The 14,940-nt window shown below is 40.2% G+C and overlaps 3 protein-coding genes across 8 annotated transcripts in view; 2 read left to right on the top strand and 1 right to left on the bottom strand.

Moving 5' to 3' along the window:
• The first annotated feature begins 75 nt into the window (after positions 1 to 75).
• Positions 76 to 2,497, top strand: LOC128881636 (dehydrogenase/reductase SDR family protein 7-like). The gene is made up of 6 exons (XM_054132899.1): positions 76 to 1,229; positions 1,301 to 1,444; positions 1,516 to 1,735; positions 1,802 to 1,886; positions 1,991 to 2,151; positions 2,215 to 2,497. Exons 1-6 carry the CDS (start codon positions 1,086 to 1,088, stop codon positions 2,412 to 2,414), a joined length of 954 nt encoding a protein of 317 aa, XP_053988874.1. The 5' UTR covers positions 76 to 1,085; the 3' UTR covers positions 2,415 to 2,497.
• A 1,520-nt stretch (positions 2,498 to 4,017) lies between these two features.
• LOC128881637 (transmembrane protein 11 homolog, mitochondrial) lies at positions 4,018 to 6,000 on the bottom strand. Its single transcript, XM_054132900.1, has 3 exons — positions 5,856 to 6,000; positions 4,927 to 5,144; positions 4,018 to 4,849 (listed from the first exon to the last, which is right to left on the bottom strand). Exons 1-3 carry the CDS (start codon positions 5,975 to 5,977, stop codon positions 4,563 to 4,565), a joined length of 627 nt encoding a protein of 208 aa, XP_053988875.1. The 5' UTR covers positions 5,978 to 6,000; the 3' UTR covers positions 4,018 to 4,562.
• A 1,322-nt stretch (positions 6,001 to 7,322) lies between these two features.
• Positions 7,323 to 14,940, top strand: part of LOC128881502 (protein outspread) — a 191,538-nt gene continuing 183,920 nt past the window's right edge. For all 6 annotated transcript variants that reach the window (XM_054132607.1, XM_054132606.1, XM_054132611.1 and 3 more), the window contains exon 1: positions 7,323 to 8,600. In XM_054132607.1, coding sequence (XP_053988582.1) covers positions 8,460 to 8,600 — 141 coding nt within the window. In that variant the 5' untranslated portion in view covers positions 7,323 to 8,459. The remainder of the gene's footprint in view (positions 8,601 to 14,940) is intronic.

Here is a 14,940-nt window from a genome sequence, read left to right as displayed (position 1 = left end):
AGGACCACATAAAATAATTGAGTGCAACTCGCGAAAGAAACTTTCCGGACAACCTAATAAAATAGCCAGTACTTGAACTCAAAATGAAATGTTTATTTTTTTAAAGGTATTAGAATAACTTATGGTAATGACACTATGGTAGTAAACACTATAATACAGTAGTACGGTTAAGCAAATATGTAACAAAGTACTTGTTTCCTCCATTTTTTCTTTTTTTTTTTTCTCTCGATTACGTGACGCTATTAGGTTGAAACAACGTGATAGAAATATGTTGTAGCTGCTATGGATTTTCATACTTATACCGCGTGGCGAGTTGCCCCCGAACGATAATACGAGATCGTTTACATAAAATTTGATAGATTAGTTGACCTAGTTTTGTGAAAATCGCGCCAACTTTGGCCAATCATAGAACGGACCCACACTTGCAACTCGTAATGGAACTGATGGATGCGATTACTTTAAATTCCTTGTTTTCGCTATGTTTAGAATATCGCGACATTCTTTTTCTCGTATGACAAAATTAAACGAGAATATCGAAGGAATTGTTAGTACGTGTAATATTAGAGTAGAGTTAGGAAATAAATGCACTTGAAAAATTTTAATAAGATGGTAGGATAGCTGCTAGCGTAGTTGCAACTAATACATGTTGCAAATAATAAATATTGGAACTTTAAAAATTCCATAATTTTAATGCTTGTTGTTAACAACGTAATATTTTTATTCCATTATAAATCGTTAACGTTAGATATGATATCAGAATGGAATGAGAGCTTCCCGAGCAACTAAAGTTTGACCACAGTCCATAGACCTTTCGTTCAAGTAAAATATTTGAAAATATCTTAAATAAGCAGCTAGTTAGGTTGTTCATCTTACAATTCATGTATATTTGTTGCATAACTGCATGATAAAAAATCAAGTAAAGAAAAAAAAATGAGTCATTCGTTTCGCAAGTCATTAAATATATTCTCACTTCAAACAGTGTAAAGGTTAGATTTCGGTAGTTGTGTAGTCTATATCGTTTTACACTTGTTTAAAAGCACGTGGAATTCTTACGCCCTTACGATCGAATAAAAGTATTCGAAAACATGAAACAGGAAACGTTGAAAGGTTGGCGTATTATATGGTGGTTATTTAAATTATTTGGCTTTCCAATAACTATTCCATGGTTGATATATCACTTTTTTGACATAATGCAAACAAAACGAAGAAAAGCAACACTCAGTGGAAAGGTAAATGCAATTAACATTGTATAATTTCAATTAAAAACGTAGTACACTTTTATACCAAATTTACATTGTAGGTTGTAATCATCACTGGAGCCAGTTCAGGATTAGGAGAAGCATTAGCTCATGTTTTTTACAACTGTGGTTGTAAAGTTATTCTAATTGCTAGAAGGAAGGCAGAATTGGAAAGAGTAAAAAATGTTTTAGTGAATACTCATCATGTATGTTTGTATTTATTAACATACATTATACATTATATATTATATATTGTACATTATAATTCAATTTTTAGACGATACCTACTCATCCTCCTACAATTTTACCATTGGATATTACTGATATTAATTCCCTACAATCTGAAGTGAGAAAAATAATTGAGATTTATGGAAAAGTTGATATCTTGATCAACAATGCTGGTATTTCTTATAGAGGAGAAGTTGTTAATACTAATGTGGATGTGGATATAAAAGTCATGCTTACAAATTATTTTGCACAAATCGCTTTAGCTAAAGGTAAATATTATTCAAAAGTTTAAAGAAAAATGTTTTGTTACTACTTAAAAATTTATACTATTGCAGCTGTACTTCCATTTATGGTGAAACTACAGTCTGGTCACATAGTTTGCATAAGTAGTGTGCAAGGCAAAATTTCCATTCCGTATAGGTAAATACAATTTTTACTTAGTATTAATTATTAAAAGTAATTTGTAAAAGTTTAATAATTATCATGACAGATGATATGTAAAAGTTTAATAATTATCATGACAGATCTGCATATGCTGCATCTAAACATGCATTACAAGCATGGTGTGATAGTTGTAGAGCAGAATTGGCTAACCAAAACATAAAAGTTATCGTCATAAGTCCAGGTTATGTACGAACGGCTCTTTCTCTTAATGCATTAACAGGAAATGGACAACTTTATGGAGGTTGGTAAATTAGAAGATGTAATCTGAATCTAATATAATTATTTACACAACATTCCTTTGCAGTTATGGACAAAACGACAGAAGAAGGTTACTCTCCTGAATATGTGGCAGATTGTACTTTGAAAGCAATATTAAAGGAGGAAAAAGATGTATTAATAGCTCCAGTGACACCAAGACTTGCAGTATATTTACGAACTTTATGTCCATCGCTTTACTTCTGGATAATGCAGAAGCGAGCGCAAAAGTCAGAAAAAGAAGACTAATTTCATTGTGATGTAGCGTTTATATAGATTATTCTTGTATTATATTTTCTATGTTCTAATATAATTGTTATTTCTACAAAGTATTCTGTTTACTTTTGTGTGTATAAAATTTTCCTTATGTAAAGTACAGATTGTAATGAATAGTTATATACCTACATATGTTTATGGTAAGTATAGGTTACAAAACTTTTCATAAACTTTTAGAATAGAATTAATATTTGTAAATGAGATACACAAAATTATATCCAAACTATATTTTATTATGCCACTCGAAAGTGGAATATGTTTACATTATATACATTTTAATACTATAAACATTTTAATGGAATTGAAACAGAAGCACTATTAAACATATGTGTCACCCATTACTTGAAACGTTAAGGGACATATAGTTTAGTGATAGTAATTGCTGAAATTTTGTTTTCTAGTAAGTACAAAATAAATGCTTAAGATTCTTGAACAATTAAATCTTTCCAAGCCATAAATGACACAACAATGAATCTATCTAACACGCAAATTATCAGAAATACGATATTACTGACTGTTAATAGTTTATTATGCATCATCTCGAATAATAAACCTATACTGTTATGATAAATATTTGGCTAGTAATTGAAACATGTACACTGTTGCACAAAATATACAGTAATTGGTACGAACTTTGTTGTCATGGCAGGATTGTGAACACTTATTTGTGCCTTTTCTATTCATTAGTAATGTTTCAAATTTTTATGTATAATTTTTCAGATTATTGTAGTATAAATTAATTGACATTAATTTCGTTAAAAATAAATGTATTACAATCACTCACTTTTCCATACGACTATAATAAAGTATGTATTTGTAATATACATGAAATGATTAATAACAACAGTAATAATGTAGATAAATTGAATTTTGAACACATGCTGTGGAAAAAGGATAAACTTTTAATCTTATTTAAAGTATTCCATGGTTGCTGATTTTACCTACTTTCATTTTTATTCTGTACCATAGTTTTTTTCGTAATGTCTGAATGAAGTAAATCAACATTACAAAACATACAATTTCTAAAGTAAACTTATATATTTTTATATATCTTGAAAAAGTGTATACAGTAGTTAATGTCTTTAAAGTAGTAGAGTTTTTATTTGTGATGTAGGTGGCAACTTTTGTGCTATGGCTGTTATATAGCTACACATTAATTGTAAAAGATGTTGCTTAGTTTTTGTTTCGTTTGAAACTGTCAAAACAAGTTTGAAATACATTACACATGTTGTTATGCATTAAGCAGATCTATAATGTATATACAAACACATGCAAGGATTTGTTGGAATATCAATAGACTGCAAGTTTTTGGAAAAATTTTATCATAATAAATTACATAACCTTTATTATTATGCTCACTTACAGGAATGTTTGTGACATTTATTTTTAATCTTCCATGTATTTGTGTATTGCATAATAAAAGTCTTACGTAATTGATAAAAATTCTGTGTATTATGCTAATTAATATGTTTGCTAAATAGCAAGATTAAAGGAATATACTCCTTAAAAGGTTTCATATAGACATTATTTTCTTTTAATGTGGGCTGTACCTTTGGGTGAGAAAATCTAGGCAACATTCTTGTCGGTGTACCATATGCAGTGTATTCTATCTATTTTATTTACAATCTAAAAATATATAATTCTAAATTCAACTTTCCAGGTGTATGGTTGTATTTTGTGTAACTCTAAGAACACTTATATCAGTAGATGTTTCACCGAAGCAATCATGTCTTTCTTTGTATTAAAATTAACTGATAATAGAATCAACAAGATGGAGATCATAGAGTAACAATGTGGAGCTTTAAGAAACATTAGCTTTTATAATGAATAGGTTCATAGAATAGGTTAATTTTTACGTCTTTTTATATCTTCCATTCTATTGTTAATCCAGCATTCACCTGAGGTAGTCAAAAAATTAAAAAAAAAAATTATGAACATTAAATGAAAACAGATCTTTTATGTGCCTCAACAATCCCCATTAATATATGTGAAAACATCTGTAACTTTTTTTAATTCACAGATTTCTATGCTAGGCCTTATTACGATTATGTAGAATACATCGCATGGCCTACCTTACTGCTTTTTACAACTTAGTTTATTTCTTTTCAGGCATTTATCATTTCACTTAAATGCCTGGTAAACCCTCCATGCACTGATGCCCAATGCAACAAGTGTAATAGTGGTATGGAGAATTCTTCTTCTTGTGTCATCTTTTCTTACAAGAAATGTAGGAGATGATGGGCCTAAAACGGCTAACAATTCTACATGGGGTAGCTTACTTGTGTCAGTTTCAACTTGGTATTGGCAACAGGGATCGAATTGCCATGAAACAGTATAAAGTCCACAAGATATTACAGATATAAAACCTAGTGGACCACAGATGAAAGGCCGATCACCCCAAACCAGACCTGTAAAACATAATAACATAAATTAAATAAATAATAATGTTTATTAATATGGCACATAAAATATAAATTTGATAAACCTGTGGTTATAGCTGCAAGGCCCAACAATGCTGCAGTCTTATGAAGGCAGTTTCCTACTGCTATCCATCTTGAGGTTTCATCACCTAATTTAGATGGTTCGATAACGATTAAGCTGCACTCAGACTCTAAGGCTCTTTCTAACTCATATTCAAATGTTTCATGTGCATTTTCGTTATCATATACCTCCCTAATAATGGCAACATTCGAGGAATCATCCCTGTAAGAATTTTATATTTACCTTCTTTAAGTCATATGATTTACTCTTATAATTAGAATTATGTATAAATGCAACTAATATATTGGTTATCTCTATTTAAAGTATAATATTATCATTCATATATATTCAAATTATAAGATTTGATTTCAAGTTTAGGATATATTTATATGTATTGTTCGAATAATTGGAACCAATCTCTATGAACTTTATCACAAATTAATCCTTTTATGTGTTATGTAAGATGCTGATTGGAATTGATCAGCGTCAGATTTGTTTGAATACAAATACGTTTTTAACATATATAGCAATATCCTTTACGTTGTTATATATTCAAGCAGAATTTAATTTATTTGTATCGAAATCCGGTAAGCAATAGATACGCATCGTGGTGTTGAAAATTTAGGTAAAACTGACAGGTGAAGCGAAAAATACACAAAAATAATAGATACAACGTGTATAAATACTTTGTCATTGACTCGAAATTATTCTCAGTCCCGTCTTTAGATGGAAATTTACGGTTTAGTGAAATATTCATGGATATCTAGCAGAGATTATGAAAGATTAATCTCTCGAATACGAGGAATTACATGTGAGGTTAATTTTATTTCAAAGTAAATATTATACCATCGTAATGAATTTCGTAGTGTACATTGGCGCTAGTTAGAGTTATTAGATTTCGTATATAAGCCGAAAATAATTTGGCCTACGAACCTGTCACCAGCTTCATCTACCATCTTTACAGTCAGTCTTCCAAACACTGGAACGTTGATCTGGATGAACCGGAAAGAGAAATGTCGAACATCGGACCGGATGCAAAAATCAGCTGATTCCATACCAGCGTTTGTTTGACTCAAGTTGTACTCTGTATTCCTGGCTTGTTCGAACGCAATCTTTTGAAAAATCGTGAAACGTTATTTTCCAGTTTTTTCCCTGAATTTAGCTGGATTCGAAGATCATCAGCGCTCGATTCATTAATCGTAAAGGTATTTGCAATTTCTGAATATTTATATTCTTCTATATTTACATATTTCCTCGGATAAGTAGCGTTAAGAAACGTTTCTTTTTCTATCGAATACAGATTTACAGATCCTTTGGTATCTATGGCGGCTTACTTTTAATCCTATTGGCAATATGCTTAATATCTAAATTTAGCAGTCGTTATAGCGATCGATATGGCGAAACATTTGGTTCACAGTCAAATGTTCTCGCACCTTACTCTAAATTAACGAAGGGCGTTTAATCATAATGTTAAATGAGCTGGAGCATCATTATTAGATCAGATATATGACATCGTAATTGGGGTATGAAAATTGCATCTCGAAAATTTTATAACAATGTTCGAAGATTTAAAGCCTGTATAGCCTTTTAGAGTGATAACTCAGGTCATCAAATGCCAACTATGTTATAAATACGTCTAAAATGATCGCAATATCAATACAATTAGATAATAAGTTCTTGCGATCTTTTCTACGCAGAGGTTTGAGTACAAAATTTTGCTTCATTGTATATTCGCTTCTGTGTTATGGGAAGGGAGAAGTGTTCGGGGTTGTCTGGGATTCGAGCTAATTTAGAAAAAAGACTAACGACAATTCATACGAGGCAACAAAACATTACGAAAAGAAAAAAGAATAGAGAGACGAGAAATCGTTGCTCGAAGTTCTTACGCCATGGCGCTGTACAGGGTGTCCCAAAAATGTTGTAACACCTTGAAAGGGGTGGTTCGGAAGGTGATTTGAAACAACTTTTTCCTTAGCGAAAATGTTGTCCGAGGCTTCGTTGGGGAGATATTCACAGAAAACCCCGACCAATCAGAGCGCGAGTATGCCGGTGGAGCGGCCGCGGTAGCGTAGGCTACGCGCTAGGTGGCCGCTCTCGTACGCTACCGCGGCCGCTCCATCGGCATACTCGCGCTCTGATTGGTCAGTATTTTCCGTTAATATCTCCTCAACGAAGCCTCGGACAACATTTTCGCTAAGGAAAAAGTTGTTTCAAATCACCTTCCGAACCACCCCTTTCAAGGTGTTACAACATTTTTGGGACACCCTGTATTCCGGCCAGGCGGAGGACTGGTTTCGCGTCGGCGTAGTAACTGGCCTCGAGGTGCGCGCTGCGGTCGATCGAGCGAGAGTGAGCGCTGCGGACGGCACGGAGGCCGAGTTAAACGGGCCAGATCGCAGATGGACGTCCGCGGGAGCGTTCTGTCATGGAGAGCGCGACGCGACGTGTCGTAAGTGTGCTCGAGTGTCGTCGTCGTCGTCGTCGTGGTCGTAGCCGTCGCGTGTGCAACGTCCCGGGATTATCTTAGTGACAGTCGACAGAGACAGGCGTGCGCGCGAGGATATCGTGGGTGCTCGTGGTGCTAGAATCCATCCAACGTAAACCGTGGCAGCCAAATAATCACGTCGCAACCACGTCCCTCCTAAATCGAGGCGATTTCGGAGCAACGAGATCAGTGATCCTCTATCGATCGACCGATCGGCACGCACGCGTGTTCACGACGAATTCGATTCGTCGAACAATCGATAGATTGGTGAACGGGTGCTGTGATTTAACTACGGTGCACGCGAGTGTATCTATAAATAGCTTGGTGTGATTCGGAGTGGCCACGATCCACGTGCTCTTTCGGAGCGGGTTTACGGGGAAAAGATTGTCAACAAGAAACGAGCGTGGAAGACAAGGACAGAGTCAGCTGCCAATCGGAGTCGAAATCGATGTCGACAACGGCACGCGTGTGTGTTCCGTCCGCGTGACATCACACATCGCGTAAACATTCTCGGTATTCGTTACGAAATTTTGCGAAGGGCGTACGTCCTTGTGCATTCTTCCTACCCCCCGGTTCGTGTACGTAAACAAAAACGGTGAACGTGAATGCCGGTGGGAAGTGTCTCGCCGTATATACATAATCGCGTTACGCGATAGTTTCGACGCGACTACTACGACTCTCGTGGTATCTCGAAAGATCGCGGAATTTTCGTGTACAGGGGGGGACGATTGCTCGCGAGCCGTGGTCCTCGCTCGTAAACGAGAATACGAAATCCTGTTAACTCGGATCCGTTAACGTAACGGGTACCGAAGACCGGGCTGGCGGCTGGTGGCGAACGGAGCGAAATCGCGCCGCGAATAAAAGTGCTCGGGGAAACGATTTGGTCGCTCGAACTCGGTTACGGAACGGAAACATCGGAAGAAGAGGGAATCGTGCACGAAAGGTGGAAGCGTTGCCCGCGGTTCTAAACGCCTGACGAAGGGGGCAGGGGGGGGGGGACGGAGAGGCGAAGGATGCTGTCCGGTCGTCGCGGTTAATTCGCACGTGTCGCGATGTCGGGCGGCACGGCGGGCGTCCGTGGCACCGGCGCCGAGTGCAGGAAGTTCGCGCCGAACATATTCAACAAGAGCAAGTGCAGCAGCTGCTTCAAGCAGAAGGAGGAGCACAGCGCGGAGGCTCTGGAATGCAACAGGGTGAGTTTTGCTTGATGGACTCTATCGGTCTCGCTCTTTCTACCGGGAGTGTGCGTGCCCCGTCGGTGTCTCTCTCTCACTCCCGCTCTCGGCGGATCGCGGGACCACGCTCCTTCTCTCTCGCGCTCGCTGCCCAAGCGTATACGTTCGTCTCGCTTGCTCTCGTGTCGTGCGTACCCCGGTCCATCGCGACCGGGCATTTTCTCTTTCTTGCTCGCCCTCGAATTCCATGGCGCGTCCGTGATCGGGACCGGGCTGAGAAGGACGAAGGTCCTGTCGGGAGGGACGTCGAGGTTATGTAAGACGAGCGTGTACCGGTGAACGCGATTAGTATAGGTTGGAATGAATGGTATCGAGTCCTCTATGTGTTTCCCTCTCTTTCTTTTATTCTTCGTATTACGTTGACGCGGTTTACCGTAACGTTACGCGCGACGATCGACCCCTGAATTTTAGGAGATTTAGGTCTGCGTTGAAAAATGCTCTATTTTTTTTGTTATTTTGTTCAAAGTTTTTTATTCGGTTGGTAAAGCTACGAACTAACGCTAAATGTTGTACAAGCGAAGACGAGTAAGTTGATACTAGCGCGAGTTTGCTAAGAATGTTTACTATTACCGAGTGATGTGCACACTTCGTGTACATATTGATGTAATTTGATACCAACAGGGATAAGATAAGAGTGGCGTTATCATATACATATTTAGAGTTGATCGCAGCTTTTGAGAGAATGATAAATTGCGGACATTACAAAATAATTTTGTTTGAACTCCAAAATTTTGTCTCGTCCAATTACTCATACATAAGTGTGCACGTAACTGTCTATTAAATATGCTATATTAAATACACTATACTCATTTAATAATTCTAATTTAATTAAGCGAAACATCAAAATTCCTTGCCTATAAATCTTGTACGCCAACATTTTCAAGGATCGAAGGCTATTCCAAAACACCGTTTTGAGATATCTAATGTATGTAATACAAATTGGAAATGTACTGTATATTTAGCGACTGGTTAGACGTTCTACATTTCAAGGTCAATGTTATTCATTTCGGAGCATAACTTTACAATTTTCGAAGCGGGTTCAACAACTTAACGTCCAAGGTAACGAAACGATCTTGAAATTATATTTCATCGAAAAATAATTCTACGTAGTCGCTTCGTATAATGCTAAATATCTTCGAAAAGAGTCCAGTAAGGCGACATCGAACCATCCTTTAACTTAAATAGCAAACGTCAGATGTGTTATTTCCATTCCATGAAAATCCCCGAACTATGTAAGAGCGTTAAACGGCATTCCCACGTGTGACGAATAAAATTTAACCTGTACGATAAATCTGGCCAATAGACCATATCGCGGTAACGTTAAACGTCTACCATCATCGACACGAAATCGACGTTAACTTTTTCATAGGTCAATCTCCTCCGTTTCACTCGAATCGTAACTACTGATAATGTATAAATAAACATGGAGTAGGACGTAAATACCAAGCGTAGCATAAGTTAGTAGACGTCGAAAAAAAAAAAAACGAGAAAAAGAAAAAAAAGAAAAAGAAGAGGAACACGGGAACTTTTATCGTGCCGTTTTCTTTCTTCCTACGTGGTTTTTATTTACAACACGGAGCCTCGGACAGATCCGGTCGATGAGCAAAATTGCCTCGTAAAAGACGGGGGGGTGCAAAATAAAAACGTTAAAAATCAATTCACGTTGCGAAGCGTACGGTACCGCCGAATGGCAGCTCGAGAATGTATTATTAGGTTGTCCCAAAAGTTTCTTTCGTTTTATTAATAAGTAATACATACACAATATTTTGTCTAATGTGACATTATTGAATCGTGTACGATTCATTTTGCTCCATTACTGTTGCAATATCAATATCTGAGAAATTAGATTGTCTATTTATATAAACACTGCCACACAAAATAATTGAATGCAAATTACGAAAGAAACTTTTGGGACAACCTAATATATATATGTTAATATCGTGGCGATAAGGCGATCCTTATTGTTTCCTGTGTGTGTGTGTGTTTTAAAGTAAAACAAAGTTGATACCTTGATCCTTTATCGCAGTTATTCGTTCGAGTGCCCAGCCAAGGGTTAATAATTAAATCCAACCTCGGCGGCACCCCTCCCCCCCCAGGTTTTCCTTTTTGGTGTGGTAGAAAAGTGGAGTTTGAGAAATAGCGGTGTAAATCATGCGCGTGTAGAGGAGTCCGACCGCGACGAAAGCTTCACCGGTTCGGATTTTTTCTTCCGGGGGCCAGTGCGGGGCGATTTCGTGAACGCTCACAATGGGACACGTTCCCCCCGTCCTTTACGCCGTTGCAAATTTCGGAATGTCGGCAGCCTTGCGACCTGTTCTCGGTGCATTCCAGCCGTCTTCCTCCCAGCACCCCTGGAACACGGACCCTTTCGAGAGTTGTTGGCTTGTCGGCTTTCGCCTGGATGCGGTATCTCTGTATCGGTTTATTCTTCCCCCCTCCCTCGGCCCCCTTTGGGCCCCTGTCCCACCTCCCCCACTCTAGCTCTTTCTCTCTTTGCCGCTGTCCCCCATATAACCGCAAATAACGAATGCATACGCAATCCAACCTTTCTTTGGCTCCTCGGTCGCACGGTTCTTCGTCTCGTGGCTCGTAATTTGACGAGGAGAGCCTCGAATCGGAGGAATTTGACCTTTTCCAATCTTTCTCGCGGCCCTCTACCCGAGATCTGCTCGCTACGCTCTCGGACTGTTGTATCGTTACCGCCGCGGAAGTTGCGCTAACTGCGTTTAGGATAGCGAAACGCGTGTACCGCGGCGATTCCAGCTATGGGATTCCCACTGGCGCCCAAGGGACGTGACGATCGGGCCCCGACGGAAAGTACACGGTGCGCCGAGCTAACGGAGCTTAATGTTATTCGTCATGAGTTGCCTGAAACTCCGGGGAGTGTGTGCTAGACTCTTGTTTATGTACTGTTAACCCTTTTAGCTAGAGCTGGCTATTCCACGCGATTTTTCCGAGTCGTTCGGTTGGTTTGAAATTGAGATTATTCCGAGTGGAAAAGAAGAAAACGGTTGTTCTACTCGATAGTCCCCGCTTTGTCAACATTCTGATTATTCGGAGAAGTTGGAGCAGTACGAACGAACAGACTCGGCAAAACCAGGACGAAACGGCATTCATTTTTGTTAAACTCGTTTATTCGAGGCTCCGAATCCGGAACGAATTATGCACATAATTTATTGGAGGCATGCGAGTGCTCCCGGAGTTCTATATAAAGAACTCTGGAGGCATAATCGTGTCACCAATATAAATGCGCTCTGGAGCCACTCCCTCTTAATTTCATATTTACTAGTACGTGTACCCAGTCAAAGCTGCGAATCGATGTAAAATTTTAACGCACGACTGTAGCCATCGAGTGACCGTAGTCTTCAACGGTACTTAAAGGGTTAACGCTAAGGGTACCAAACGCGATTTAATCGCGATTTTCTCGCAATCGGGAGGGCCCCCGAACTGGATTCGCGCTTTAATTCCCGTGATCAGGGGCTTCCCGGTACGATCCGTTCCGGGTTGGCAACGTGAGAAAGTGATCAAAAGTAGCCGTGCGCATGATCGAACGAGGAACGATCGACGAAAGCTGCGTACACGGTTCTGTTGCGTTGTTTCACCGGGAGAGCCGTGGGGCCCCGCGGGACACGTCGGGCCCCGACCAGCCATTATCGGTCCGCGGCTCCGTATTTTCTGTCCGATTACTTCTTCGTGAGCGCCTCGGTAAGTGGCCTTCGAGAAATAATTTCCTGGGGCCCGGCGAAGGGCTGCCCCTGAAATTTTGATCCGACGAAACGATCGATCCCCTCTCCCCCCATGGTTGTACACGCGTTCTTTGCGAGCCTCCGTGCGCGTACACAGCGACCATAAGTCACCGAACACTTTGGGCCTGAATTCTCGTGTTTGCGACACTAGAAGACAGTTCTTTTCTATGATTCTGTGGGACTTGAACCCCTTTTTGAGAATGTCTGAGCGTAGAATACTTTCAGCGCATTGTATACACGAGATCGAGTTCTTGGGCTTGAGGCATTAGTTTCCGTAGACAGTTCTTTTCGAGGATTTGGGCCGTATTGAGTGTGCTTGCTCTGAGCTCTTTTTTGAGAAAGTCTCAGCGTAGAATACTTCCAACGCGATGCTATGAACGAGCTTGAATTCTCGTGTTTGTGGTATTAGTATCCTTAAACAGTTATTTTCGAGTGTTTGGGCTTTATTGATTCTATATTCCGAGCTCTTTTCGAAAAGAATTCAGAGTAGATTCTTCCAACGCATCTTATAATCGAGTCACCCGACGGTGGCAATCACCAAGGGGTTGAAGACTCGTCGCTATCGCGCTGCCTCGACCCCAGGGCATTTTATCACCCAACCCTCGAATCGATTCAATTTCAGATCCCAGACTGGAGTCTGGGAAATACTTCCCGCACAGATACCTAACTACGTATAAATATACTGTTCTGTCGCGGGCGTGCAAGTGACGTAGGCCTCATGCGCTCGTGTGGTCGCGCGCGCGTTTAATTAATTAACGGTGTTCACGATCGGGAGGTAATTCCTGATTCCGCGATTCGACCGTTGGATAATTAACGTGTGTTATTGCGCAACCATTAACAGCGTATCTGTAACGATTTTCTTTTCCCTGCTTCTTTATGTTTCCACTCTCGATGAAATCGCGCGGTGATGTCAGACAATGGGACACTCGTGCATACGGGGTGCCACGATTGTTTCGCAATGGCTGCAGGTTGCTTTTTTCGATGATAAACGTCCACGTCCACGTCCACGTCCACGTCCACCGTAATAGGTCCGTAGTATTAATCCCGTAAGTGTCGCACTATTCGCTGATCGATGTTAGAAACGCCACGGACGAATCGCGTGTAAATAACAGCGACCACGCGAAATAGTGGCGCAAAGTAGAATCTCTTGTTGCGAATCGTCCGTGTATGGTCGCGAGAACGCCAGACCGTAGCCAGCGAGGCAGTGGCAACGGTATTTCGGCGTTTCTTGGCGGCGAAATAATCGCGAGCAAAAGCTGTTGCTCGGCGAAAATGGTCGACGGTGCGAGGCAACGTGTAATTTAGCCCCGAGCCCTCCGAAAACGAAATGGCGGGCACCGTTTCGGAGTGGCGAGGAGGAGTTTCTCTTTATCAACCGTGTTAGGAGTAATTATTGTATCCAGACTTTAAGAATACCTTGTATATGCACGACACCGTTGAAAGAGCCTATTGAGAACTATTAAACACACGGTCAGTTCCATACATATTCGTACCCTCTGTGTCTATCGGAGAAATTTGATTATAATCAATTAAACGATAGGTTTGATGTTACCAAATACATTTTCTATAATAAATACGTACATAAATGAATTTCACGTCTGTATGTATCCTTAAAAATGAATTTGGAAATATCGAATCTGTTATTTAATTTAGACAAACTTCTTCGATAAACACAGAGGTATATTTATAGGGCCGACTGCATTTCTTTCGCGTCGCTCGACTTCTGTGTCCATATAGCGAACTTTTCCAAAAATGTTGCCCGAAACAAAGTTTAGTCTTCTACCAGCGCGCTAAAGCGAGCGTTTTCAATAAGTATCCAGTGGCGCCGTTGCAATTTAATTTTCGAAAAATTAGACGGCGTCGTTTATCGCGGAGGCGAGAAAGAAATATCAAGATCGTCGCGACGATACGTCATACGCGCAGCACCGCCGCGGATAACAGTACTTCGCTTATGGCCCGCGTCGTAAGCAAAGTAAATATATGCGGCTAACAATGGACAGGTTACGCTCGACCAAGTCTGGCGGAATTATTGTCCGCCTGCGAAGGTGAGGCGAACACGGACGGGTAGGGACACGAGTTGCTCCGTTCGCGGGACGAGCCCAAAATTCTTGCCACGACGACCTTCTGCATACTGATGCCCTTTAAAGCGACGCCGTATCGCCTCGGAGCGTCGCTGAACCTTTCGTACGCGCGAAAGCTATCGCGAAGGGCCTCTTCTATCAGGCCCTATTTCCATAAGCTCTCGTCCATTTCGACGAATGGAGTCTTTGATCTTACGCTGAACCCTCGCCTCGTCGGCCAAGCCGATTCTCTACTTTGTTGTAATCGAGGCGAAATATATTGGCTGCTCGGGGCCTCCGAATGGCTATCTTTGTTGCTGGGCCTTGAGAGCACGCGGTCGTTTGGCTCGGTTTGCTGTCGACGGGTTTCTTCTTTCCACTGAATTTGTCATCCATAGGTAGAATTCCAACTTACTCTAGATACTCTCGGTAACATTTCTGTAGAGTATACAAAAAGTGTATAGAAAAAGTCTCTTTTTAATTCGTTAATTT

The sequence above is a fragment of the Hylaeus volcanicus genome, chromosome 8 (genome assembly GCF_026283585.1).
Source record: "Hylaeus volcanicus isolate JK05 chromosome 8, UHH_iyHylVolc1.0_haploid, whole genome shotgun sequence".
Taxonomy (NCBI): Eukaryota; Metazoa; Arthropoda; class Insecta; order Hymenoptera; family Colletidae; genus Hylaeus; species Hylaeus volcanicus.
Note: the sequence above shows the minus strand (reverse complement) of the source record. Positions and strands in the feature narration are given on the sequence as shown.

What these genes read in the sequence shown, in the direction of transcription:
- LOC128881636 (XM_054132899.1), top strand. Translation starts at nt 1,086, where the DNA reads ATGAAACAGGAAACGTTGAAAGGTTGGCGTATTATATGGTGGTTATTT. An exon ending in TTTTAGTGAATACTCATCAT is followed by an intron (nt 1,445 to 1,515) that starts GTATGTTTGTAT and finishes TTCAATTTTTAG; the next exon opens with ACGATACCTACTCATCCTCC. An exon ending in AAAATTTCCATTCCGTATAG is followed by an intron (nt 1,887 to 1,990) that starts GTAAATACAATT and finishes TTATCATGACAG; the next exon opens with ATCTGCATATGCTGCATCTA.
- LOC128881637 (XM_054132900.1), bottom strand. Translation starts at nt 5,977, where the DNA reads ATGGAATCAGCTGATTTTTGCATCCGGTCCGATGTTCGACATTTCTCT. An exon ending in GTAGATGAAGCTGGTGACAG is followed by an intron (nt 5,145 to 5,855) that starts GTTCGTAGGCCA and finishes AAATTCTTACAG; the next exon opens with GGATGATTCCTCGAATGTTG. An exon ending in CCTTGCAGCTATAACCACAG is followed by an intron (nt 4,850 to 4,926) that starts GTTTATCAAATT and finishes TATGTTTTACAG; the next exon opens with GTCTGGTTTGGGGTGATCGG.